Here is a 26670-nt window from a genome sequence, read left to right on the forward strand (position 1 = left end):
TGACTGTCCCTTCTGTGCCATGCCCTCTAACTCAGGGCATGCTGGCTTCAGAGTCCCCACCCCTCTGCTGTTCACCCCAATTCCTTCCATGCCCCAGTGAAATAATGAGGCACAGCCCACAGGAAGAAGATCCAGGAGAGAAAAAAGAAACAAGTTTTATTAAAGCCCCAACACTCGGCTAGAAAAACCAAAAGGGACGGGGAGAGAACGGGGAGGTAGGGAAGAAATAAAGGACATTAAAAAAGAGACAGAAAACACAGCAACCCTTTCCATTTAGAAATCGTCAAGTTACACTGACAGAGGTCACAATATCCACAGACGCCATCACTTCTACACCAACACAGGCCCTACAGGGTGGACGGGTGGGTGTGGAGCCAGGCTGGCCTTGGGGGGCCCCACTTGGGACCTCACTCAAAGCCTTGGCCCGAGGCCCCTGGGGAAGAGTATATTGTGGAAGGGGCCAGAGAGAACCCCCCATGCGAGTATCACAGCACAGCGGGCAGGGGTGAAGGGACCAGGTACAGGGTCCCCTGATGTGGCAGTTTCTCTTGTCAAGCACACACTGATGGATAGCGGTGAGGCGCATGCAGCTGGAGGTGGGGGCAGGGACTGACGTGCTGTGGGCTTTGAGAAGACAGGTGGGGTGGGGAGCTAGGGAGGGGAGCCGGGCGAGTGGTGCAGGGATGATGGAACACACACATGCACACGAGTACTCACACACACAGAGAGACCCTCTCACACGCCTGCCTGCACCTGCACACACCATACCCACAGCTGACGTTATTTGAACCCATCCATATGTGTTCCTCACATGAACAGCCAGGCGTGTCCACACACATCACACATGTCCTCACTCCCAAGGCTCTCCTCACACAATCATGTTGATGCCAGGCAGGTCACGTTCACACACATGTACAAGGCTTCACACATACAATATCATGTTTTGCCTATGTACACACAACCCAGGCATGTGCACACACAAGTTATGTAGGCTCGTGCCAGTGTGCACACACACACACACACACACACACACACACACACACACACACACACACACACAGGCTGCACACAACCCCATACAAATGCCTTCCAGGACACACATGCGCAGGAACCAAATCGAAGAACTAGAACTTCGCAAAGCCCACGGGGGCCGTGCCTGAGCTCGTGGGGCAGCCCCGGCATGAATGGTCACTTCCTCCAACTCCCCGTCTCTCCACAAAGGACACTCAACTCAGGACAATGACGGAGGGGCGCACACTCGGGTCTCAGGGCTGAGCGGGTGTGGGGGCAAGCAAAGAGCAGCAAGCAAAGAGAAATGGAGTGGAGGGGCCCCTCCCCCTCCCCTCCCAAGCCAGGGGTCTCTGTACAGCCAAATCAAACCAAACTGCTTCACAGGGACCACAGAAACCAGGCCACGCGCCTGTCCCCAGCCCCTCCCCTGCCGGACGGCGGCCAGGGAGAGTGTGCTGTGGGTTTTTTTTTTTAATATTTATATATATTTATATTACGTATATTATATATATATAATATGTAAATATATTTTTAAAACAATATAAAATGTTAAGACACTTCACTTAAATGTAAAGAGTTGCTTGCAATTAAAAGTAATTGCATCATTGTGAGGTCCTTTTTTTTTTCTATTTTTTAGGGTTTTTTTGTTTTTTGTTTTTTGTTTTGTTTTTTGTTTTGTTTTTTTTTTCTGGGAGGGATTTTTTTCTTCTTCTTTTGTTATTTCTCAAAAAGGCTTGCTTGCCTTAGTACAAAAATGATCCAAAGCTAGAAAACAAGAGCAAACTAACAAAACAAAATTAGAAATAAATAAAAATAAACGAAATCAAAGAAAAGAAACACAACCCAGTTTTCCCTCCCAACCCAAACCCTCAACAGGTGCCACTTGGCTCTCCCTGGCTGGGAGCCAGGGTCCTGGGGTTCTGTCCCTTCAATGGCTCCTCTCTGTGCTTCTGTGGGACTGGTCAAGACCACACCTCTGTGCTTACTTTGCTTTGTGCTCCAAAGGGAAGCCCCCTCCACCCTTCTTGCTCTGGCCGCTCTGTACCTAATGGGGGCCAGGCCAGAACCAAGTCAGCCTCTCCCTTTGACTCCTGGACCCATCCAAAGCCAGTCTGTCCTGTGCAGGACCCCTGCAAGGTATCCAGACTGGAGTGCTAGCTGGCTCTTCTGCCTTGGGGACCCTCAAACACCTGACAAGTGGTCACCAGATCCCCACCGGCAAGTCACATCTCATGCCTTCCCTGAAAACCTTCACATCATTGAGGCTGGCTGAAGGTCAAGTTGCGCCCTCTAGGGGTCAGAGACTTTACTGCACCCACCCGTCCCTTCTCCCTGTATCCCTCACACCAGACCCTTCCCACCCTCCAAACAAGTTTCTAGGCCCTTCCATCTTCCCCACCCCCATAAAATAAGTTAATGGCATTTAAAGTGCTAAATTAGGGAACTAAAAGTACCAGATGCCCCTCCCAGGGCTGCCCTCTCCCAAGGCAGATCCCCAGGGGGCAGGCTGTCCCCAGAAGCACCTTCCATAACAGGTGTCCTGGGGACCTCCTTCCATCTGTTGCTAGCACCAGCCGGACACTGAGCAGCAGCGAGCCGGCTTCTCCCCTGACACCTAGCGTCCCCCCTTTCCCTCCTCACACCCAGCCTTGGCCTCTTCTCTGGGGATCCCCTCCAGCTAGGCCTGCTTCCGGGCCCACCCTGGTTCGAAAGCAAAGCCACAGGCCAGCAGCAGAGTTCTGTCTCTTCGAAGGCTGGACAGACAGTGGGGCGTCTCCAAGGCCAGGGTCTCCCTTGTCCATTGTCCAGCCTGACGCTGGGTCAGTCCTTGTCCATCTGTTCCTCCAGGAAGGAACCCAGACGGGAGGGGGGCCTCGCTCCGCTCCAAGTCTCCGTGGCTCAGAGTTTGTTCCAAGTGTTCTTGGGAAGTTAGGGGAGGTGGGAACTTTGGATGGACTTGGGGGGGGAGGGGAGGGGAGGAGGGTGAAAGAGCAGAGGGGAAGAAGATGACAGGAAGTGGGCGGAGCAGAGGCCGCTAGGGGGCCGGAAGTCGGGGGAAGTTGGTGTGTTTGGTTTTTAGCTTTCTCTTTTGCTCTTTAAAAAAGAAAGAAAAAAAAAAAAAGGAAAAGAAAGATAATTAAGGAAATCGCTGAAAAAACCAAAAACACCAAGAGGAGATGAGAGGGCGAAGGGCCATGCCCCGCCGCAACCCTTTAGGCGTGAGAGTGGGCAGGGTAGAGCGGGCATGAAAGGAAGGAGGGACGATGGCGGGAGTATGGGAGGGGCGGGCTGGGGTGGTGGCATGAGGGGCTTCTAGAAGGAGATGGAAGAATTCCTTGCCCCAAAGGAAGTCAATACAGGGATGGAGGTTCTGGAACCAGAGGGCTTTTCTGAGCCGGGGCTTGAGGTCTCATTCGGACCGCTCACCTCTTTAGATGGTTTAGTGGCCTGGAACAAAAACAGGGGTCAGGGGTCAGAGAGAGCAAAGGAGAGCCTCCATGCTGGCTCCGGGCTGAAGTGTTGAAAAATGGGGAAACTCCACAAGTCCGAGAGACAGTTGACTGCAAAAGCGAGAACCCAGAGGGGGCGGGTGGGGCGGCTGGAGAGAGCGCTCCTCTGAACTGGGGGGGACAGGGTGGGGAAGTGTGTCGGCAGGGCACAAAGAAGGTTGAGGCGAGCCATGGGGTTGGATCAAAGGCCTGGAAAGCAGAGTGGGGGGTGGGGGTGGGGTTCAGTCCATGGTTACTGAGAGAGGAAAGACAGGACAGAAGAGACACCAGAGAGACCCAGCCCAGGACAGGCAGAGGGGACAGGGGGTGGGAGGGCGGGTGAGGGAGGGAGAAGAAGTGGATGGTTAGTAGCAACAGGGGTGAGTCTAAAGCCAGGGCAGATGGGGTCAGTAGCTCAGCCCAGCAGTAAGAGTCCCGCCTCTGACCTCTGTGGGAGACCAGTCCGCACCAGAAGGCCCCTGGTCTAAGCTGGAATGAGCTAGCCCCATCTGGGAACTGGGAGTAGCCACCTGCCACCACCAGCGACCCATCCCTCTCAGTTCAGGGATCCCCACTGTGGCCCTCCCTGCTCACGCCCCCTCCCCCTCCCAGCCCCAAGTGCCCCTAAGGTCGCTGGAGACACAAGCTGCGCTCCAGGCTTGCCCCCCAGTCAGAATGCCCTGCGTGCACGCGTGCACACACTCTCCTTACTTTTTACATTTGTCCCCCAGGTTTGTTCTTTGGAGCCATGGCCTCCAAGGTATGGCTTAAGAAGCCCCTGTGTCATCTCCAGGGTACATTCTGTGGCATGTATCACACTGCGTATTCCAGGGAGTCCTTCCAGAGTCATCTCTACTTTTGGGGTGGGACTGTGCATTTTAAGCAGGTGTCACTACTGGGGGATGATGACGCACAAATCAGGCAGCCTTGAAGTCTGTAGCTGTGACCAGGGGCTCACCTAGAGTTTAGCTATCAGTGTGATAAATGAATAAACAGCCTTGATTTAAAAACAGAACAAAGGCTGGAGAGATGGCTCAGCAGTTAAGAGTACTGACTGCTCTTCCAGAGGACCTGGGTTCAGTTCTCACTACCCACACGGCAGCTCAAAACTGCCTGTAACTCGCTCTAGAGTACCTGACACCATCACATATACATACATGCAGGAAAAACAACTCACATAAAATGGAAAATAATAAAACAAAGCAAAGCAAAAGTCCTGGTGTCATGGTGCCTGTAATTCTGGGAAATCTGAGGCTAATTCCAGCCCAGCTTTGGGCTACTTAGGGAGACTCTGTCTTAACAAATCAAACCAAACCAACAACAAAAGCCATGCTAGAGAAAAAGAGGGAGCCGGGCAGTGGTGGCTCACGCCTTTGATCCCAGCACTCAGGAGGCAGAGGCAGGTGGATCTCTTGAGTTCAAGGCCAGCCTGGTCTACAGTTCCAGGTGACAGCCAAAACTACACAAAAGAAGAAGGAGAAGGAGGAGAAGAGAAAGAAAAGAAAGAAAAGGAAGGAAAGAAAGGAAGAAAGAAAGGAAAGAAAAAGAAAAGAAAGAAAAATTGTGTGGCCCTCAGTGACCCTTCGAGGTTCTTGAGATCAAGCAGGCATCAAGTGGCCCATCCCATATTTGTATAGGCTTTCCAGAGCTGAGGCTGGCAGCCAATGCCTCCTCTTCAGGAGAGTTTTTTGTTTGTTTTGTTTTGTTGTTTTTTTTGTTTGTTTGTTTGTTTTTCGAGACAGGGCTTCTCTGAGTAGCCTTGGCTATCCTGGACTCACTCTGTAGACCAGGCTGACCTCGAACTCAGAAAATCCGCCTGCCTCTGCCTCCCAAGTGCTGGGATTAAAGACCTGCGCCACCACCGCCTGGCCCCTTCAGGAGAGTCTTAGCAAGCATGTGGATTCAGTGGTATCCCCTCTACTGTAGTCCACACCATCAGTCAGCGTCCTGCCCCACGGCATTCTGTGTCCATCGCCACGGGCCAGGGGTGACCCTGCTCTCCCTCGACAACAGGAGTACCTGGGCCTGGGGACAAACTCATAACACAGGCGACCAAGTGTCCTCTGCCACTCACTTTGGGTTCAGCCTGCTGCCCCCGCCCCATCCCTTCTGTTACCACCTTAGGGTCTCCCACTTAGTTATTTCTCTGAGCTGGAGAGATGGCTCAGTGGTTAAGAGTGCTCGCTGTTTGTGCAGAGGACCCGGGTTCAGTTCCCGGCACCCACAGGGCAGCTCACAACCACCTGTAACTCTAGTCTGAGGGGTTCTCATGCCCTTTCCTGCACACATGTACACACATGTGCTCACTCAGGCTCACACACATGCACATGAATGAAATATTAAGATGAGTGGTGGTGGCACATGCCTTTTTAATCCCAGCACTCAGGAGCCAGAGGCAGGTGGATCTCTGTGAGTTCCAGGCCAGCCTGGTCTACAGAGTTAGTCCCAGGACAGCCTACACAGAGAAACCCTGTCTCGAAAAACAAAACAAGCAAAAAGCCAGCTTCCATCCGTCTGCGGACTCCCTGTGAGGACTCCATACAAGATTTGCTGAAGCAAAGGGAACAGGGAAGGCTTCACTTGGCAGCTCTACGCCGCCCAGAGTCCCTGATCTGGGGGTTTCTGTCACTTCCGTGTCACCTGCCGATGGGTGGTTTGGTTTCTTTCTGTTTTGGTTTTTTTTTTAAGATGTATTTATTTTATGTGTATGTGCGTTTTGCCAGCATGTATGTCTGTGCACCACATCCATGCCTGGTGCCTATGGAGTTCAGAAGAGGGCATCAGAGCCCCTGCAATTGGAGCCACAGGTGGGTGTGAGCCACTGTGTGGGTGCTGGGAAATGAACGGGGTCCTCTGCAAGAGTAGCAACTGCTCTTCACCACTGAGCCGTCTCTCCAAGCCCTCCCTACACATACCATGGCTCTTGATTCTGATAAGAGAAAGCAGAACCTGCCCAGCTTTGTGATGAGACAGAAGCCTCAGAGAGACTCCGCTCTTCTCTGGGAGAAGTGGGTTACTTGTGGACCCAGGGGCCGTGGCAGCATGCCACCACACCATGGCACATCTGCTCTCCCGGAGAGGCACTAAAAGACAAAGTAAGTGGCTGGCCTCCAGAGCTCCATGTCTACACCGAGCCCTTGATCCCGCGCCTCTAGGTGACGAGATGGAGTCCAGCCTCACTTCACCTACCATCAATCCTACAAACAACATTCAAGGGTTCTTCCTGTCAGTCATCTCCAGGCCTCTGTCGTGTCTGTTGTAATGCTCTCCCATCTTGGAGTTTTCTTCCTACACTTCCCAGGTCCCCGCCACGTCTAGTTCTCTTATTCTCACTGACATCAGAGCTCTGTGGCCAGGTCCAGTGCCACAGGCCTGTCATCCCACCTACTCGGGCTGCTGAGGCAGAATCCAAGCCAAGGCCTGCCTGAGAAACTGAGTCAGAGCTTGTCTTAGCGACACAGGTGTTCTGAGCATGTGTGCGCACTGGCTCCGAGCCTAATGGAGGACCAGCTGTGTAGCCTGGACAGCTGTGAAAAGATTCAAGATGGACTTAGTGGGCATAGACTTTAAATGGCTATGTGTCTGAGCATTCATCAAATATGCATTTTAGAAAGTCTTCACAGGTCTTAGAAAACCAATAAAAGTTTACCGCAGTCACGGATGGCCTTAGGAGACCACACATTTTGGTGGTGACACTACATTGTTTTTGTTTTTTTTTTAATTTAATTTTTTGTTTTGTTTTGTTTTGTTTTTCTACAGTGTTAGGGAATCGTACCCACCCAGGGCCTCCCCCTACTAGACAGACAATCCTCCACTGAGCCAAACCTCCCCACACCGGTTCCTTTATTGTTTTCTTTATTTAAAAAAAAAATTGTCCTAAGAAACATGTCTCGCTTCATCAGAAAGCTGACAGACCCTGGCATAGCACAGGTGACAGGAGTGGCTGGCAAAGGGCAGTAGGGTGGGTTGGGGCCCATCCTGGGGTGGGGAGGAGCAGGACGGGCCCAGTGGAGTCCAGGAGCTGTGGGGTGTGGGGGCTGCATGGTGCTTCCTTGAGGGGCCTACACCTGGGGATGCTCTTGCCTTTAGACAATGGAGGAACTGGGAACACTGACAGAGAGGGGCTGGAGGTGAGGGCTCACTCAGTGGCCAGGCAGGCCGGGTAAAGAAGGAACAGACAGGAGCCAGGTATGTGGCTGATCAGGCTGTGACACCCGATCTGGCTGATCTGGCTGGGAGTCCCCTTCCTCCCTCATCGCTCCATAGTCCTCCCTCCCAAGGCTTCCGAACCTTGGACTCCACCTCAGCGTCCAAGGGCCTGTGGTGGGAGGACAACGGTCTCCAGTAGATTTTCCTCCACAGAGGACCACGCGGGCCACAGGCATACAAGAAGACGCACCGTCCAGCTCGAAACATCATACAAGCTTCTGAGGTTCAGAATGGACCCAGGATGGGGAGGGGCTGATGTAAGAGTGGGGGGTTACCAAGCCAGGGAGGGGCTACACGGCAGCATAGATGGGGGGGAATCTCTAAACAGCCCCGTTACCCAGAGGTAAGGAGGAGCTAGCATGGCCCTTGGCAGTCTTGCCACTCCCTGTAGGGAGGCAGGAAGGCTGAGAAGGGTCAGGCCCAGATTGTATGGAGCTGACCCACAGGGCAGCAGGTAGCAGGGCCTGGGTTTCAAGGGAGCCAGAAAACAGGACAAGGGTGGTGATGTGTAACTGCCTTGGTGGGGGATAGGGGTGGGGGTGGGGGTAGGGGGTCTTGACTGCGCAGAAGCAGGCATGCACATGGTAAATATTCCATAGCTACCAACTGCTTTTCTGGGCATGAAATGAGGGGACCCCTAGCACCCCAGACAAGTCACAGAAGAGAACTGGGGGGATGGGTCTCACTGGGTGAGCCTGGGGACCATGAGAAAGTAGGGGCTGCGAAATTAAAGCTGGGGTCAACTGAATGTTTGTCTTCCTAGGAGCCGACAGGTAGACAAGGTTGCCCAGGGCTATCTGGGGCCTGTGGTGGAAGCGGTTTTAAGATTTTAAGATAGCTAAGTCTTGTCTTGGCTCTAATGTCATTTGCTATGCAGGTCTGGGAGATCTCTTTCCTGCGCTGAGCTGAGCCTTGTGGCCAGGCTTAACCATCCCTAACCTTATAGCTCTGAGCTTTGGATCGATATCTAGACAGAACAAGGCCTACCTGGGACCCCAAACAGGCCTGGGGCATAAGAGATAACTACTCAGGAGAGGTTTTGAACTCAGTGTGTGCACTGAGGGGCTCGAAATAGCTACATCCGGGACCCTCCTCTACTCTCTGCCCAGGCAGACCTCACGAGCAGGCTCCAGGGCTCTAGGCAGCATGGGTGAATTCTGTCAACTCCAAACCTACACATCCAAGTGGCTTATTACATCTGAGGGGTCCTGACCACATCTGATGGACATGACAGGCTGTGAGTCCCCAACCTGTCACTGAAACGTGCATGCTCAAACAGCTTCTTCCTGACCTGAGAGAGGACGAAAAGGTGCAAAGCAGGTGGGAGCCGTGCCCAGGAACAGAGATGAGACAGCTGTGGTGCAGGCTACAGAAGTGACCCAACCACTGGGGCAGGGAGTGAATCAGCACAGGGCAGGCCCTGCACAGGCAGGGGGTGAGGCTCCTCTACCCCTGAGCAGGAGACTGGCTATGAATTCAGGGACTCGTGTCTATACCACATCCAAAGCACGGCTCACGAGGAGGAAAAAAAAAAAAAAAGAGGGCATCATGACGGGGAGAATCAGAAGAATCAGGACTATCATTAAGACAGTGGCATATAGCATAGCCTTGGCGTATGACCCTCCAGGGGCCTGGGTGCCTGGAAGTCCACCCTCACCTGCTGCTGGGCCTGGATCCTCATGTATTCCGTTCGTTGCTTGCCATGTTTGCCTTTATCGGGGCTGCCTGCTGGGCCCTGGGCCGCCTTCAGCCGCGAGGCTCCGGGAGTCACCACCTTCATGGGTGGCACGCTGCCACCACCACTCTGTGGAAAGAGAGACAGGGCTGGGGTGGGACAATCCGGTGTAGAAGTCCAAGCATTGGGGGAGGGGGTGTCTCTGGGGTTAGGACCTCCTTAAGCAGGCCCCTGGAGGCCCGGAGACCCCTCCCTGACTCTATGTAACCATCCAAGACTTAAGTTCCTTCTGAGTCCAGGCTCAAGGCCCCCCTGCAGGAGATGATCAGGCTAGGCCCTGTTCTGGGTAAGAACTCATTTATGACTTTTCCTGAGTGGTCCAGGGGCAGCTGTACCTTCCTAGGAAGCTGCTTCTACAGGGAAGGCCCCAGTGCAACTCAATCCCCAGCAGAGGATTCCATCCTGGTCCAGGAGACTGAGTTGGAATTGGGGGGGGGGTCTCTAAGAAGAGAGCAGCCCCAGGTCCACATCACCCCCCAGAGTAGGAGATAAGAAGAAAAATCTCGCCCAGAGATGTGCACATCTAGCTTCCTATAGTCACCCCTTCGTGTATAGCCCTTCCCTAGGGGGGGACCCAGAGGCGCAAGCAGAGAAATGACAGGGACAGAAAGAGACGGAGACAGGAAAGGGGGGCCGGGGGGTGGAGAAGAGGAGAAAGCTTTATTCTCCGGCTTACAGAAAGCAGACAGGGACAGAGCCCACTTGGTTCATGGCCGAGCAGCAGAGCTGAGTCCTGGGTGGGCCGGCTTCCCGGCCGCCCCTGGCTCTGCCCATAGGCCTTGGCCTGGAGGAAGGCTCCCAGAGCATGGTAGACTGAAATACAGACAGTGAGATGAGGGAGGCGGGCGGAGCTTCTGCGGCCCCGCTCCTCCACTCTGCAGGCCCAGAGCCTGGAGCAGGAAGGCAGCAGGGAGAAGACGGGGATGGCAGCCACCTGGGGGTGGGGACGTAGGGGCTGGGGGATGCCTGGACACGTCATCATCATCATCGTCGACTTGGCGCCCATCTCGCTCAGGGTGGTTTCTAGTTCCTGGAGTGTCTCCTCCAGGCTGTCCATACGTAGTGGGGCAGCATCTTGTACTATACTGCCTGAGCTGATGGCCTGTGGTCCCCTACTGCAAGCTTGAGTGTCACATACAGAGTTCTGAGGGGTCTCTTTTGAGTGGGTCTCAACAGTAAAAATCTTCTGAGTCTCAACCGGGGATGGTCCCCGAAGACAGAGGACTCTGGTTTCCACACAGTGAGGGCTCTGTAGAAGTACTGGCTCCTTTCCGGAAACTGAGCTGCTCCTGAACCAGAGTGTCTCAGCTGCTAGTCCCAGCAAGGCCTGGGGGCCATTCCAAGCCTTCCCACTGCCAGCCAGGATCCGGGGTCTGGATGTGGGAACTGTCCTGGGACCCAGTTCCTCTAAGGTGGTCTCTGGCAGAGTGGGAGAGCTGGAAGTGCATTCTGTCAAGATGATCTGAGGGACACAGAAGTCCCTGGGCCCTGAGGCAGCCTGCAGGGACAGAAAATGGGCAAGAATGTGATCCCCCGCCGAAGAAATCCTGAGCTGGGGTGAGGCTAAGAGAGAGATGAGCCCCACTGCCTTCCTCTCCCAGGTGGGGAAACTGAGTCAAGGAGCGCCCTGATGATGTCACCCAATACGCTGGGGACAAAGCTGAGCCTAGAGCGCAGGTGTCTTTCCATCCCCCGCTAACCCACAGCCTCCTGCTTCCTGCTGAAGCATAAGATGTGTTCCTTCCCCACTGCCCAGGTTACACTGGGGAGCAAATCTTAGGCTTTCCTCCCAGGCACCATAGAACAGTAATGTGGGCGGTGCCGCTAGTTCATCAGTGAGGATGCCCTACTAAGTGTCTGGTATCATTTGAGCAAATACAAGCAACTGGTTGAACTGCGACTTCAGCTGTGCGATCATACTGGTTTCTACCTCAAGGATGGGCCACTGTCCTCATCTGGGGCTCCTGGACTCAACCTGTGAGCCCCTCCACAGTGAACTCAGCTTTGGCAGGGTGGAGCTTGGCCCTGGCCAGTTCCTCGGCCACATACACTGGGCAGTGCTCCCACTAGGCGCCCATTTCTGTGTGAGCACCTTGGCGCTGGCTCTGGCCAAGCAAGGCCCAGAGTCCTCAAGGGCCCTGTGAACCTGAGTGAGTTCTGCCCGAACTCTAAGTACCAGCCCATGTCAGACATGACAGCTTATGTCTTCATCTTCGATGCTTTTCTGTAACCCATGAAATGACTGTCACTCTCCCTGTCCCCTGTCACAGGAAGGTAAGGAGCAGCACATGACTCACACCTTGTCCAACCTTCAGCTCATTAGCAGTAGAGTCAAGATTTGAACGCAGACAGCCTGAGTTCAAGTCCAGTGCTCTTTTCACTAAACAAGCTGAGACCCCCTCCTCCACCTCCCAAGGCAAACCACCCAGCCCTACCACTGCTTACCTGGAAGTGGGGTGCACACAGGGAAGGCGGGGAGGGCCCCCGGCTCGACAGGCTCCTCTGCCTGATGGCATCTCAGGATGCAGAAGGGGAAACCAGGGAAAGGGCCTTGCCTGCTGGGTCCCCTCAAAACTGAGCCTCAGAACCAGAAAGGAGAAGAGCTGGGTGCTGAGGACAAAGCCAGTCAGGAAGTGTCCCTTTCACACCACTCAGCCCCTGAAGACTCCAGGGGCTGCACACAGCACTGTCCACCTTCTGATGCCTGTCTGCTCCCATGCCAGGTAACCAAAGACCACCCTGTCTCAGGCCGGGCCACAATGCTGGTGGCCGCCATCATGGACCCCATTGTGGGTTGGGGAGAATCACACAAGGAAGGGGAGGGCGTGTGTGCGCATGAGAAGTTGAGGACCGCATGAGAAGTTGAGGACCGCATGAGAAGTTGAGGACCGCGGTCCTCTTACCGGAACCTGGCAGAGCAGAGGGAGAGATGCCCTGACCTTACTCCCCCCTCCTCCTCAAGCACAGCCCCCCCCCTCCGGAGCGCAGACAGCAGGCCCGCCCCCCACATTCCCACAGGAAATAAGCGCAGCAGGACAGCAGCAAAGGCTGAAGTTAGAGAGAAGGACGCCCCAATGCTGAAGCCAGAGAAGGTCATGGCTTCTCTCATTCCAAGCTCCCTGACCCCGGCGGTGGCAGCGGCAAGAATGGCCACAGGGCAGGGAGAGGTTTAGGAAAGCCTTCTCCCTGGTCTGTCCCTGACTCCCCATCCCTGGTGTGTGCAGCGGAGCAGGGTAGAGAAGGCGGGTATCAGGCAAGCTCTCGAGACAGGTCAGATTGAGCCGGACCCTACGGTAGTTCCTGAACAAGATCCAAATTCCGATCTTGGCCCCAAGACAACTCACAGGCTTTGGATCCAGCCTAAACCCAGGCTGTTAATGGGAGCAAAACACTCAAGAGCCAGACAGAAGCTGGTCTGTAAGAGAAAGCCCAGGTCACACCAGATACCCAGGTCGCAGTCTCCAAGGAAGAGCCCCCCCCCCGGAAATCTCGGGGAGGGAACAGATTGTGCAGTTATGGGCTGCCCTTGGCGTGTGCAGGTGGGTGAGAGTCCACGGGGCGTGAAGCTGGGGCTGTGGCGGAGGGGCTGGCGTGGGTGGCGTGTTAGCGGGTTAGCGTGAGAGATGCGGAAAGGAGGCTGTGGAGGAACAGGCAGAGAGAAGTGCGGAGAGGCCCGTTACCTTCCGTGGGGAGCCCAGAGCTGAGCCCCCAGGGGACCCCATGTCCTGGGGGGACAGCAAGGTGGGGATCGGCTGGCGGCGGGGCGTGGGGGGGAGGGAAGATACTGAACTCCTTTCAAACACCTAGGGAGCAGAAGGCAGGGGCGGGTTTGGAGGACCCAGGTGACATGTGCCATGGCAACAGTGATCTAGAATGGCCATGGACTCTAGTCACACCTTGGCACCTCACCACGGTCACTGACCTGCTGGACCCCGAGTCTCTCCTCCAGAGGACCCTGACATGCAGGGACTTCTGGCACAGGGCAAAGATCTATGGGAACCCTATAGGCTGTGGCTTGTACTAATGCAAGAGCCTGGGCCCTTGGGCATGAGGGTCTCCAGGATTCTGACCTCAGAGTACTGAGGCTTCAGCGGTTTGGAGCATAAGCTATCCTGAAGACCGCCTGGGTGGGGGTCTCGGTAACACCGTGCAAGTCTGGGGCTTTCAGAATATAGTGAGTCTGGGGGGGGGTGTCCCCGGGAGAATCTGAGACTATATAATGAAAACTCAGACCTACCAACACGAGTTTTAGACTCACTTCCCACTTCACAGTGGAGAAGAAATAGAAGCTAAAAAAAAGGTCCTGGGCTAGCAAAGGCTTGGCCTGACATCGAGGCCGTGTTCAGTCAGGCATGACCCACCTCCAGCTCTGCAATGATCCTCTCCTCATCGTCCTCATCCTTGATGGCAGAGGCCATAATGGGCGGCGTGGAAGCGGGGCGGACCACCTCTGACACAGCACGGCGCAGCTTCACCTGGGGTTTCTGGACCTCCAGCTCCTCCGACTCGGCCTTCTGCAAAGCCAGGCGCCTATCAAGCCCAGGTCCTTCCCTCCCTCCAGCAGTGACACCCTGCCAGGATGACCCACCCCTGACCTTGCCAGGGCCTGCTGTGGGATCAGAACAACACACAAGCCAGAACTCATGTTGGGTGGCACTGGCTGACTTCCCCCCTCTGAGGTCACCTCAAGCTTCCCTTTCAAGCCCCGCCCGCCAATGGAGGGCTGTACCTTGATGAAGACTGAGTCTTTCTTACTGGTGACCACAACTTCTCCAGTGCGCGTGGTGGTCAGGCCATGGGAGGAAGGGAAGCTCCGGCGGGGAGGGGGCGGCGGGGGTGACTTGGAGGGCTTCTCTGTGCGGTACCGGGGCACTGTGAGCTCATCTGCAAACAGTGGGGATCCCCAGGAACCCATCACCACAGTGTCCACAAGTGCTCATGCCTCCAGGAATGACCAAGAGGAGAGCTCAGGTCAGGACGGGGAGGAAGGCAGGACCCGTTCCTTTCCATTTCCCCATGCCTGGCAGTGGCACACCCAGCCCCTCTTCCTCCAATAGCCCTCAGCCGCTCAGTGCCGACTGTGAGCCAGGAACACTGAGGCACCTTGGGGACCCTTTTCTTGGAACTGCTGACCCAGCCTGGGTACCTTAACACTCCCGAGGTTCATACCCACGCACAAGCCTGGGATGCTGTGCCATTCTAATGTGTCTCGTGTGGCACAGCTGCTCCTCAGCCCCACCAGACTCTGAGCTACATCCTCTCTCTGAGGAGCCTATCCTGCTCCTGGCCCTGCCTTCCTCCAGCCTGGTTTCCATGGCAACCCACGGAAAGGTCACTCAAACCATAACACCTTGGCCTTTGATTCTCTGTGGCTTTCCACCAACCCAAATAGTGCAAGTTCCTAGTCCAACACCTTCCACAACCTCTCAACCTTGCTCTGTATTAAGACCTATCATGGACCCTGCTCAGCCAAAGCCACGGCTTCCCTGTGCTCGCCAGCCACGCTGACCCCCCACCCACACCCCCAAGGTGCGGCTCACTGGCTGGGAAGTGCCTGCTCATTTCTAATGCTCCAGTGGAAAGCCCTCTCCTCCTTTCTGAGACTGCACGGCCCCAGCGTGGCACAGGAAGGAGATGCACTTAGCCCCTTTGTTCTAGGGACACATGAAATGTGGCCTGGGACAGATTCTATAACCATTTGAAGTCTGTCCTCTCTGTAAAAAGGAAATGACTGTGTCTGCCTTCTGCAACGGATGCAAAATCATTAGGAAAGACCGACACTCGACACTCGGAGGGCATCATGTAGTCAGCGCCTGTCTCACCGTCACCATGACCAGTAGAAATGACTCAGAGGTTAAAGGGACCTCGGCTGTGCAAACCCGATGACCTGAATTTGACCCCAGGATCCCACAGTGGAAGGAGAAAATTAATTTCCACAAGTTGTCCCCTGTCACGTATGCACTTTCATCCACACGCACATAGGCACCAACAAATAAGATAATTAAAAATATTTTAAATAAAAAGAAAATCCAGGGGCTGACGTGATGGCTCAGCAACTGAGCACACTGGCTGTTCTCCCAGACCATGGCTTGAGTCCCAGCACCCACATGTCGGCGGCTCACAGCCATCTGTAACTCCTCTTCTACACTCTCAGGCCTGCTTAGGCACCAGGCACATATGTGGTGCACAGACATACTCATGGACAAAACACACACACACACACACACACACACACACACACACTCGTGCGTGCGCGCACGTGCAAATAAAAATTCTGAGCTCCCTGAAGCACTCTTCACAGTCAGGGATGCTGGCAGCACTGATGTAGTACCTCTCTTCCAGATGTTGCCTCCCGCCACTGGCAAGCTTGGGAGGTCAGAGCCCTGTCGTGGTGGCCAGCAACATACTGCCCTCAGAGCATCCTGCCTCTCCCTCAGGTAGGTCGGGCTTGGATGTACTCTTGTCCCCTGCATGAGCCTCCCAGGAGCAGTGGGGAGAAAACTGGACGGACCCCAGCTTACCCTGTCATTCTGTGTCCTGTCCCTTCAGTGACTACTAATGGCTAGCACCCCATTCTCTGGCAGCCTGGCTACCGTGGCAATCGTTCTCCAGTGCTTCCTCCCCCTCGCCCCAGCCAAGCTCTGGGGATGAGTCTCCTTCACGTCCAGGACTTTGTCCCCATACCTGATCCTCTTCGCCCACTGGGCTCTGTCCGGGGGGCTGCCTTCTGACCATGGGGTGCCTTAGGGGGCTTGTGGTCTGGAGTGGGAGTAGGGCCTGGGTGGGTCTTGCTGGCACAGTCCAGGTCGGGGATAGCCTTGAGCAGCTCAGCCTGGGTCTCCTCCAGCAGCCGGTTGATGTCCTTGGCGCTGTACTGGGTCAGGGCTGCCCGCTTCTCTTCCCAGTCTCTCTCCGCAGCCTTGAGAGGGGAAGCAGAGCTGCGGTCAGGACTCTGGCTCATGAACCCCTGAGCTCCTGGGATCAGCCCCTCCTCCAGCCACTAGTGCTAAGAACAAGAGAACTTTACAAGGCTTGAACCCTCCTACTGGGTGCTACACACATGTCCGTGTAGCTTAGAGAGGCCACTCCCAATCAGATATAACATCATTAGGTTTATTTCTGGACACTATTCTGTTTCACTGACCACACAGCTTGTGTTTATGCAAGTACCTTATAGCTTTATAGTATACTTCCTATTGAGAAGGGTACATGTCACCAATATTTCTCAGATCCTCCTCCTAAGGAAAAGGGCCCACGTGCTCCTTCAGTACCTGACATTCCAAGTGACAGCAAGAACTGTGAGCCTAGCTCATGCCCCGCCCTGGCCCATCACCTCAACAGACACAGCTTTGTCCGTGTTTCTCTTGCTGGGAGCGTCCAGGCCTTTGGTGGGGTTACTGCTCTTTGGGGTGAGAGGGGTGCCTTCGGCAGGTCCACTCAGCTCGTGGAGATTCAGTGGCGGACTCGGGGGTGGTATTTCAAAATCCAAGCCTTTGCTGAAGTCGGTTTCAGCTGCCACCTTCTTGGGGGACTGGTTCAGGAGGTTGTTGGGGGGAGGCCACATACCCTCATCCACTTGCCTAGGGTTGGGAGAGTGAGGAGCAGCTAATGAGAGGTGGTAGTCCCAGGAGGGGGGCCTGCAGGCATCAGGGAGGCTATGGGATCTTGCAGGAGAGATGGGAGAGCCTAGAGAGGCACGTGAGGGGAAGCCAAGGCATGCAGGGATCACGGGTCAGAAGTGAAGGGCAGAGCTAGCTGGCACACAGTGATCTCCATCAAGAAGTCAGGATAAGGGGTCTGGGCCCAGTGTGTAACCCCAAGGGAAACTAAAGATCAAGTAGAGAGTGACCTTCGGATCTGGGCCAGCGTGTCAGTGACCCCCCGGCAGCGCTTGAGGAGCCCGTCAAGGCGTTGAGGTTCCTCCTTCAGGAACTTCACTGCCTCCACCTCTACGCGCAGCACTACCCGCATCTTACTCTGCAGGCCTGGGAAATGAGCTGAGAGGGAAGGGGGAGTAAGCCGGCTGGGTAGGCAGACTGAGGAACTGGGGCACAGCAGGGACACCCCCCCTTAGGTCGCCCTCGCCAGGGCAGGCTCACCCTTGAGCTCTGTCAGCGTCTCCCCAAGCTGCTTCAGCACCAGCGCCTTCTCTTCCAACTCAGGACCAGGCACCAGCCGGTGGTTATGGGCCATGTCCCTCTGGATCTTCTCCACTGACTTCTCGAGGTCACTGCAGGCACAGAGAGACCCTTCTCAGTCCCTCCTGGCCCCAGCCTAGTCCCCCCCCAGAAATCATGTCACCAATCAGATCAAAATTAAAAGCTGCAGCAAGGTGTAATGGCTTACTCCTGAAATCCTAGCACTTGGAAAGCTGAGGCAGGAGGATTGTTGAGGCCAGCCTGGGCTACATAGTAAGACCTTGACTCAAACAAAACAAAACAAAACCAAGTCATAAAATCAAAAAGCATTCCCCAGGCTACATGTCCATGTGAAATTGGAAATGCCGGATTTCAAAAATGAGACTTTCAAATAGTTCCTGAAAGGAGTCCGCCCCCCAAGCTCTGATATACCGTAGTATCAGCACTCAACGAGAAACCTCAGACTCTTCCCCAGACACACTCCAAAGTCCTGGAGGCCATACAGTCAGTCTCACAGGAGCCCAGAGGCAGCTGCACGTGTCTGAGGGCACAGCCATGCGTGTCGCCTTTTGTCAGGGTGATCCTGCCACAGTGCCTCTCTTCCTGAGGCCAAAACTGCCTCGGGTTTTCAGCTAGTTCACTGTAAACACTTATAATCTCACATCTTCCTAAAGTCAGGGTCGGAGCAGAGCGGCAGGAGCCTGTAATCTCAGCACTTGGGAGGCTGGGAGAACAGGATCACAAGTTTAAGGCCAGCCCGGGCTACAAGATGTTGTCTCAAAACAAACAGCCCAAGGGACGCAAACCAAGGCACCTTCCTTGTGTTAAGTTCTTAATGTGTGGGTGGGAGGGAGGCTGAGGAGATGGCTCAGTGGGCAAAGTGTTGGCTGGGCAAACCTGAGACTCTGGGTTCAGATCCCCAAGTCCCCATCTAAAAGCTGAGCATAACACAGTGCAACTCCAACCCCAGCGCTGGGGGAGGAGGAGGCAGAGATGACCAATCCTGGGAGCTCACAGGTCAGTGAGAGATCTGGTCTCCAAAACTAAGGTAGAGGGAGGGATTGGAGAAATGGCTTCGTGGTTAAGAGCATTTGCTGCCTCTTGCAGAGGACCTGGGTTGGATTCCCAGTACCAAATTAAATATTTTAAATATTGTAGGATGAAGAAGTGAGAGAATTATAGGCAGATAAGTCATCGCAGTCCCACACATGAGTCAGAATCATCCGTCACTCACGTGCGGGACTTTACATACATTCATGTCATCTGTTAGATTGCAACCCAACAGCCCACGTGAAAATGACTTGAATCTGTCTTACCATCCGGCACATCTGTTTTGTTTTAAAGTTCAGTGTCATCAACCAATTCCACGAGCATGCCTTAGATATCACCGGCCAACCAGCCGATGAAAACACAGACCAGGGCAGAGCCAAGGACAAAACTCCTGAGATTCAGCAGTGCTGTTTAAAGAACTACCCTGCATGAAGCATTTCCTGTTCATCAGGCTGGCACCTCATGGTCAGGCCTGTACAGCACATGCATTTCCTTATTTTAACCTTAAAACAATCCTGTCGGTGGGAACGCTGCTTCCAGCCGACACACAGACAAACAGTGAGTGGTTCAAAGACTAGGCTACACTTCCCAGCTTCTCTTGCAATTAGAAGCGGGCTTTCAAGCCAGGCAGAGGTGGTGCACACCTTTCATCCCAACATTTGCAAGGAAGGCAGAGGCAGGATGATCTCTGAGTTCAAGGCCAGCCTGGTTTACAGAGTGAGTTCCAGGGCAGCCAGGGCTACAGAGAGACCCTGTCTCAGAAAGGGGAGGGGGAGTGGCCTCTCACCTGAGGCCTACACAGGAAGTTGGGATGGGAAGGTCACACTCCTGGATCTAGCCCATGAAGACCTGCCATATAAGCTTCCTCTATCAATGTTCTCTCCCTTTCTGGTTGGTTATGAAGAACCACGACCTGGGTGACTTTGGGGGTGTATGTTGAACATGGCGGATCCTCCTGTCATCTACATCTGCATTGCAAACCCATCTACAGTGTTTTCTAAGAAAGAAAGATCTACCTTTTTTTTTTTTTTTTTTTTTTTTTGGTTTTTCGAGACAGGGTTTCTCTGTATAGCCCTGGCTGTCCTGGAACTCACTTTGTAGACCGGGCTGGCCTCGAACTCCGAAATCCACCTGCCTCTGCCTCCCGAGTGCTGGGACTAAAGGTGTGTGCCACCACGCCAGGCTTACTTTTTTTTTTTTTTTTTAAAGAATGATGAATTTATTGAACGTTAGGTGTGTAAGTGTTTTGCCTGTGTGTATATGTACTGTGTGCTGGCCTGTCACCTGCAGAGGATGAAAGCACACACATTAGAACCTCTGAAGAAGAGGTGGTTGTGAACCACCATGTGGGTGCTGGGGACTAAATTTGGGGTGTTGTTGTTATTGTTGTTTTTACTAAACAGCAGTAAGTGTTCTTAACTCCTAAGTCATCGCTCTGAGCCGTCTCTCTAGCACCTTTAATTAATTTTTTGCAGTAGAATCTCAACATATATATATATATATATATATATATAGGCTGAAGATATATATGTAGCTGAGGATGGCCTGACTAAAGACACTTCTGCCCTCCTCCTGAAGGCAGAAGGCTTACATCACCACACCCAGCTTAAAGTCCTTTACTTTAGAACCATTAAAGGACTCAGGGGCATTTGTTATAGCCTCTGCCTTAAATAAATAAGGAACCCTAACTGAGGTGTGGCCTTGAAAAGGGGAGTGGCAAAGGCTCTGTGATGAATTAGGTCATACAACTAGCTATTCAGTGTGGCAGTATGTTCTCATGTGGGACTGCAGCTATTGGCTCTGTGGTGTCTGTCTCACTTCCAAACTGAAGGGTCTCACTTACCTGCTGTCCCACCCAACTTCACTCTAGCACATGGGGCAAACAAACAAAACAAGACAAAAACCCAGAGCTAGCTCTGGGTCAGCAGACAGACTCCAGGAGTCAACAGGCTTCAGTCAGGGGACCATACCCATCCAGAGAAAGCCCAAGGCGTTGACTAGACAGTCAGGTGAGTGCGCCCAGCAGGAATAAAACCAAAACCCAGGCTCAACTGCCAGCAGGTTGCCAGAAAAGAGGAAGGAACAAAGGAAAAGGAACATGAGAGAGAGGGTGGGGTGGGGAGCGCACAGGGGCTGCAGGACTTGCCACGTGTCTAAGGCAGGAGGCGGGTTCTTAAGGCTAGACCAGAACCAACAAAGGGCCCAGCCGCTGCCTCACTCAAGAGAGACACGTGCCAGGTTGGAGAATTCCACCAGCCTTTCCTGGGTTCTCTACAATGAGTGGTCCAGGCAATGGGTAGGATGGGGTGAGGACTGTCTGTGTTCCTGGAGAACTGCGGCCCCCGGGAAGCCAGGGACCAGACAGTCATGAAGACCAGAGCACACATTGGTCCTTTCTTCTCTTTTGCTCCAGAGCTTTGATGGTTCCCCCCTTAATTTCTCTTTAATGTCTCAGACTAACTCCCTTTGAAAATCCTGGCCCAGCTCTATGCAAAATGGAAAGAGGCACGGAAAAGATGGGGGAAGCAGAGGAAATAGAATCCTTGAAACAGTGTGGCAGTCTCGGGTCAGCTTAAAGATCTGCGGTGGCTGTCACTATGTCATCCCGCGAGACAGGATGGTGACTTGGAGTTACTGCTGTTGGCTCATTACCATGTAAGGGGGCTCCTCACTGCATTTCAGCTGCATGGGGGTCACAGGATCTTACTTTAAACATTACCAAAATGCATACCAGGTTTACCTGGGACCCCAGGTGTGACCACCTCATAAAGCCCCAGTAAGGGCCCCCAACTAGGACTTAGTGAGGTAGCACCATAGAACAGCTTTCTTGGCTCCCTGGTCCCAAGTCCCTTAGCACAGTCAAGCTCTCAGCTGTTTCCAAAAGATATCAGCACTGATGACAATGCTGAAGCACGGAGGGGGTGGCAGCCACCTTCACCACATAGCCCCTAGATTCTAGAGCTGTCTCTGGATCCCCTACTGCCCCGTGTCACTAAAAGGGACCACAAGAAAGGGAGGGGCCTTTGCCTCAGCCCAAACAACTCGGGAGAAATGGCTGCGGTTAGATGATGGCTGCTTCCTGAATGGACAGGGGGAAACTGCAGCAACCCCCATTCACAGGTGCCAGACAATGGAATTGTGGCCAGACAGCCATTTGCTAAATCTGGATCAGACTGTCTTCTGTTAACCCTTCCATGTCTAAGCAGGGTTGGGTTATTCTCTGTTGGGTTATCCTTCTTCAAAATGACTAGAGCCTGGCTTCACTTTGCATAGGAAGGGAAGGGTTTTCTTTGATGCTTAGGTCTCAGGGATCAGGGTGGTAAGGGGTCAGGAACCACCTGGGCAGGTGACAACATCCCTGCCGCTGCACCTTCTTGTTCAAACCAAGGGTGAAGCTGTCTTGGTCTTAGGTCAGAAGGAAAGCAGGCACAGGTTAGAGGGAAAATAGTCGGCTGGCGTGATGAGAAGAGGAAGGCCATAGGAAGCGATACCGTGGCAGAGGCAGGCACCAAGCCAGAAAAAAAAAAAAGAAATCAGGAATTATGCCAGATGGCCAAAGGTTTGTGGGTCATAGAGAAATCTGGCCACAGTGGGGGGTGAAATCAGACTTTAGAACATCAACAAATCTCATCTGTGATTCCAAATAAAGGAACTGCACCTTCCATCTGAGCCAGGCTGTTCACCCAGGCCGCATCGTGCCCCCTTCTCTCCTGACAAGTCTCCGGTCCTCTCCCCACCCCACCCCACCCCATCCCTACACACCACGCTGGGACCCAGCCTCACTTGAGCTGCTGAGTAATGAGCTCCTCGTCGTTGAGGTAACGCAAACGCTCCTCCTCCACCAGGGTGCGCTGCCGCTGCAGCGGGTCCTCCTGCCGCCGCGCCGCCTCCGACACGCGCATGCTCAGCTCCGCCTCGGTGCGCTTCAGCAGCGCGCGCACCGACTCCTGGTTCTGGAGCTGAGGGACGCCAAGAATGCTCGCGTGGACCGGGTGGAAGGAGGACGCATGTTGGGAAGGGTGGGCAGAGGGCATCCCCGCGCAAGCAAAACTCCACAGAAGAGTGGGTTGCTGGGCTATGGTGTGACCTGCCCCGAAGGCGTGGCAAGGTAGAGAGAGGAGTTGGGGAGAACTCAATAGGAGATGATAAGGCTCCATGAGGAGGGGGCAAAGTTATACTGGGCTTCACCCAAGGCGACATGGCTGTGAGTAGCAGCAAAGACTGGGACAGCTTGGGAGGGAGACCAGGTTATATCCTGGAGAAATATAGGGGCAGAACAGGATGAGAATTTCTGTGGCCAAAGAGTGACACTAGATAAGGCCCTGACGACAGTGTGACTGTGGACCTGTGGCCTCAAGAAGCCCTGAGTGGCGACAAGACCTGGGGTGAAGGATTCAAAGTGAGATCTGTAGGGTCTGCCGATGTAGCAGGGACTGCAAGACGAGTGCCCCAATTGACGTGGGTGGCCAAGATCTTATCTGGCCCAGATGGCAGCTCTCTGCCCTCTGCTCTCAGCTTGTCTCTGCTCATTATCCTCACCCGACAAGCCCTAAGCCCCTTTTGAAGAGCCGGCACGAAGATGCCAGGCTCCTGACAGGTGGAACCATCTGCCAGGCAGGGAGGGACCGCCACTCCAGGCTCAGGAAGGGGGAGCTGAGGGGACTTGGAGAATATGGTTACAGGACCTGAAGGAACTGGGACCATCGCAAAGGATAGTGCATGGGGGGAGTGGTGGGCACAGCTCAGGAGTGGGGAAGGGGGCTGGGACTCAGTGAAGTGTCGGGGCTTGGTGAGGGGTCTGAGGTTTAATAGTTAAGTGGAAACTAGAAAGGGAGGCAGACAAAGGGTCTGAAGAAGGACCACTGAGCAATGAGGGACTCTGCTCGCTGGAGCCGAATGCTGGGGAAAGGTGGGGCAGCACTTGCCGAGAGAGTTACAGCCGGTAGGTGGGGGCGGGGTAGGTGGGGTGTGGGGTGGGCGGGGAGAGAGCGGTACCTGGAGCTTGCGCAACTGCTGAAGCTGGCCACGCAGGTCGCTAGCGCTGTTCTGTAGGCCACGCAGATGCAGCTGCATCTGCAGACGGCTGACAGCAGTGGGTTGCTGTCCTGCAGGGGTGCTGCTGGCCGAGGGCGGGGGAGGGCCAGACACCGGAGTGGCCCCGCTACTCTTACTGCCTGACCCACACACGGCTGAGAGAGACCAGAAAGATGAGCCATAAGGAGAGTGGAGCAAAGAAAAAAAAAAAAAAGGAAGGGGAGGAGCCTCTTCACCCAAGGCCCCACCCCCAGCCAGAGAGGCACATGGTTATGACTGTCTACCCCAAGTGATGGGTGAGTTCTCCCAGGCGTATAGTGGAAATCTGTGACTCGCCCATGATGTAGCTACTCCTTAAACTCCAGTTAAGGATTAGGAAACTAACCCTAAAACTCTGAGAGGAAGAAAAGGGTCACTCACGTGCTGAGGGCGTGGCTGCTCCATTGGAGCCTTCAACCTTCTCACTGTGAAGGAAAGAAAAGGAAATGTCCACGGGGGGCCTGGACTGGCTTCAGACCATCAAAGCTGAATGGGACCTTAAACATCACCCCGCTCCCTGATCTTAGGATAGAGCCAGGTTAAAGAGAAGGTGTTGGGGTCACACAGTAGACACAGGGCTTCCAATTTAGGTTACTGTCCATATCTCTGCCTCAAGCCCAAGCCCTGACAGTGTATTGGGGGGGGTGGCGGGGGGAGGAACTCTCACCTTGGGGTCTCCGGCTCTGAGCCTCGCAGTAGGGCACTCTGTACGAGTCCAGTGAGGCTGGCAATCTGCTTCTCCATAGCCTCCATGCGCTCCCTGGGGAGGGGGGTGGGAACCAGCCCCTCCTGTAAAAGCATGTCCCTCCTGCCCACCCTACTCCCTACCCCTAAGATTAGCAACTAGGGGACAGTTAGTCTTCCCCTGACTGCCCCACGGGATCAAACCCCTAGCTCTCCTCTGCCTCTCTCACCAAGACCACCTCAACACATCTCTGAAATCCCAGCAGTTTTGTGTATGTGTGTGTGGGGGTCGCAGAGTATGAGTAGCCTCGGCCACCCGACAAGACCCGGTCCCAAGAACATGAAACACAAACACACAAGAAAGCCCAACTCCTCCCCCAATCCGAGCTTGCGTCAGTGGATTTCAGCGGGGCTATGTGCTGGACAGCTCACTTTCGGCCAACACTAAAGGGGCTGGGTCAGCGCTCCATTTTACTGCTGGGTAAACTAAGGCTAAGGAAATAATACAAACGTGGGTCTCTAGAAGCATTACTTGAGGCTTAACCCATCCCTTCAGTGTCCTCCCTGCCAGATAGGAGACACTCTAGCCACCTCCTTTGCAGGGCCAAATCCTTCCGCTGTGGCTTCTATGTCTCCTCACCTGGTCTCTGTGTCTTTGGCTGGCACCGGCGGCCCGAACCCTACGAGGGAGCGTTCCCCAGGTCCAGGGAAGAGTTCAGAAGGTGGTGCTCCGGCCGTGGAGGCACTCCCGGTGCTGCGGGCCTTGCCTCCAGGACTCTCAGCAAAGACCGACGAGGAGCCCGAATCTTTGCGGAAGGACTGGCGCACCGGCGAGCCGCGGCTGGGCGGCCCCGAGTAGGGGCTGTGCGGGGGTGGAGGTCCCCCGGAGGGCGCCGAGACGTCGGCCAGCTTCTGCGGGGACGAGGGCGGCAGACGGAAGCCATAGCCGTCTCCGTAGAGCGGGCCGCCGGCGCCCGCCTTGTACAGCGAGTCCTCCAGGTCGGACTGCAGCGCGGCGGCCGAGTAGGTGCTGAGCGAGCGCACGGAGCCCCGCTTGTACAAGCCGCCCGCGCCCGGGTATGCGAATGGGTCTCCCGCCGCGGCGGCCAGGCTCAGGCGGCCCTCGTGCAGCAGCCCGTAGGGATCGGCGTAGAGGCCCTCGCCCTTCACCAGCACCATGCCGCCCGCCTTGCCCGCCAGGTCCTCATCTGGCTTCACGTCACGCCGCTCCAGGATGGCGCTGGGGCTGGGGCTCACGCCTTGGCTGGTCGGGCCGCCTCCCAGTCGCTCAGCCGCGTGGTGTACCGGGCTGCCGGCGTAAGAGGGCGGCCGGCCCCCAGCATAGGAGAGGCGTGAACGTGAAGGTGAGCCCGACGGCAGTCCCGAAGGCAGCCCCGATGGCAGCCCTGGAGGCGGGGAGCTAGATGCTAGGTGCGATGCGGGCGACAGGTTGTTGAGGCGCCGCGTGGGCGACGACTCCCGCGACGCGTAAACCATTTCTCTCTGAGCAGAAGACAGCCCGAAAAGCCCATGGAGCAGGTCACGAAAGGGGCTTCTTTCTCCTTGCTTGAGAAGCCAGCACCCCACTCTTTACCCCAACTAGGCTCTGTTCCATCTTCCCTCTCCCAGTCTATCCTGGGCCTTTTGCCCATCAGTACTCCCGCATGGAGATAATCTGGCAGACACCAGAAAGGCAACCCTCAGCCCGTCCTTGATGGGAACAGGAAGAAGAGGAAAAGGAGAGGCTGGGAGAGAAGGCTTACAGTATCTAAAGACCCCTTAGAGAAATCTTGAATGGAAAATGCGGAAGGTAGGTGAGCTGTGGGGTGCACAATTAACTAGGGCACCTTGCCTCAGACTCCCATCTCCAAAAACACCCTAGTTCTATATTCTCCCTAGACCCCACTTGCCCAATCTCACCAGTGTCTTGGGTGCTCTCAGACATACCCGGAGATCACCGTTGGTGAGGTGTGAGCCAGGAAATGCAGCATACAACGGCTCCTTCCTATAGATCTTGATGATACTTCGGTCTTGGATATCCCTGTCAGGTAGAGAGAGGGACAGGGGATCACTATGTGGCCCCCAGCTGTGCACGATGGGAGAGGCAGCAGCTAGAACCCTTTCCTAACACCTACCCTCGGTGCTCAGTGTCTCCTGGTACCTTGGGATGCCTGTCACCAGCAAGCAAACTTGCAAAGTGATGGGGATACACACACACATACACACACACACACACACACACACACACACACACACACACACACACACGAGAGAGAGAGAG

The 26670-nt window shown here is 54.6% G+C and overlaps 1 protein-coding gene across 12 annotated transcripts in view; it reads right to left on the reverse strand.

Moving 5' to 3' along the window:
* Positions 1–1489: 1489 nt before the first annotated feature.
* Srcin1 (SRC kinase signaling inhibitor 1) overlaps positions 1490–26670 on the reverse strand; it is a 65750-nt gene continuing 40569 nt past the window's right edge. For 6 of the 12 annotated variants that reach the window (XM_029545759.1, XM_029545767.1, XM_029545760.1 and 3 more), the window contains 15 exons: positions 26337–26430; positions 25030–25892; positions 24373–24465; positions 24087–24130; positions 23628–23821; positions 22416–22591; positions 17544–17674; positions 17294–17441; positions 16778–17024; positions 16129–16363; positions 14174–14328; positions 13806–13958; positions 13125–13247; positions 9367–9513; positions 2397–3459 (listed from right to left, as the gene is read on the reverse strand). In XM_029545759.1, coding sequence (XP_029401619.1) covers positions 3325–3459; positions 9367–9513; positions 13125–13247; positions 13806–13958; positions 14174–14328; positions 16129–16363; positions 16778–17024; positions 17294–17441; positions 17544–17674; positions 22416–22591; positions 23628–23821; positions 24087–24130; positions 24373–24465; positions 25030–25892; positions 26337–26430 — 2938 coding nt within the window. In that variant the 3' untranslated portion in view covers positions 2397–3324. Of the gene's footprint in view, positions 3757–9366; positions 9514–13124; positions 13248–13805; positions 13959–14173; positions 14329–16128; positions 16364–16777; positions 17025–17293; positions 17442–17543; positions 17675–22415; positions 22592–23627; positions 23822–24086; positions 24131–24372; positions 24466–25029; positions 25893–26336; positions 26431–26670 lie in introns of all 12 variants that reach the window. The other 6 variants (XM_029545764.1, XM_021212893.2, XM_029545769.1 and 3 more) reach the window with 4 other exon arrangements.

Source organism: Mus pahari, chromosome 14 (genome assembly GCF_900095145.1).
Source record: "Mus pahari chromosome 14, PAHARI_EIJ_v1.1, whole genome shotgun sequence".
Lineage (NCBI taxonomy): Eukaryota > Metazoa > Chordata > Mammalia > Rodentia > Muridae > Mus > Mus pahari.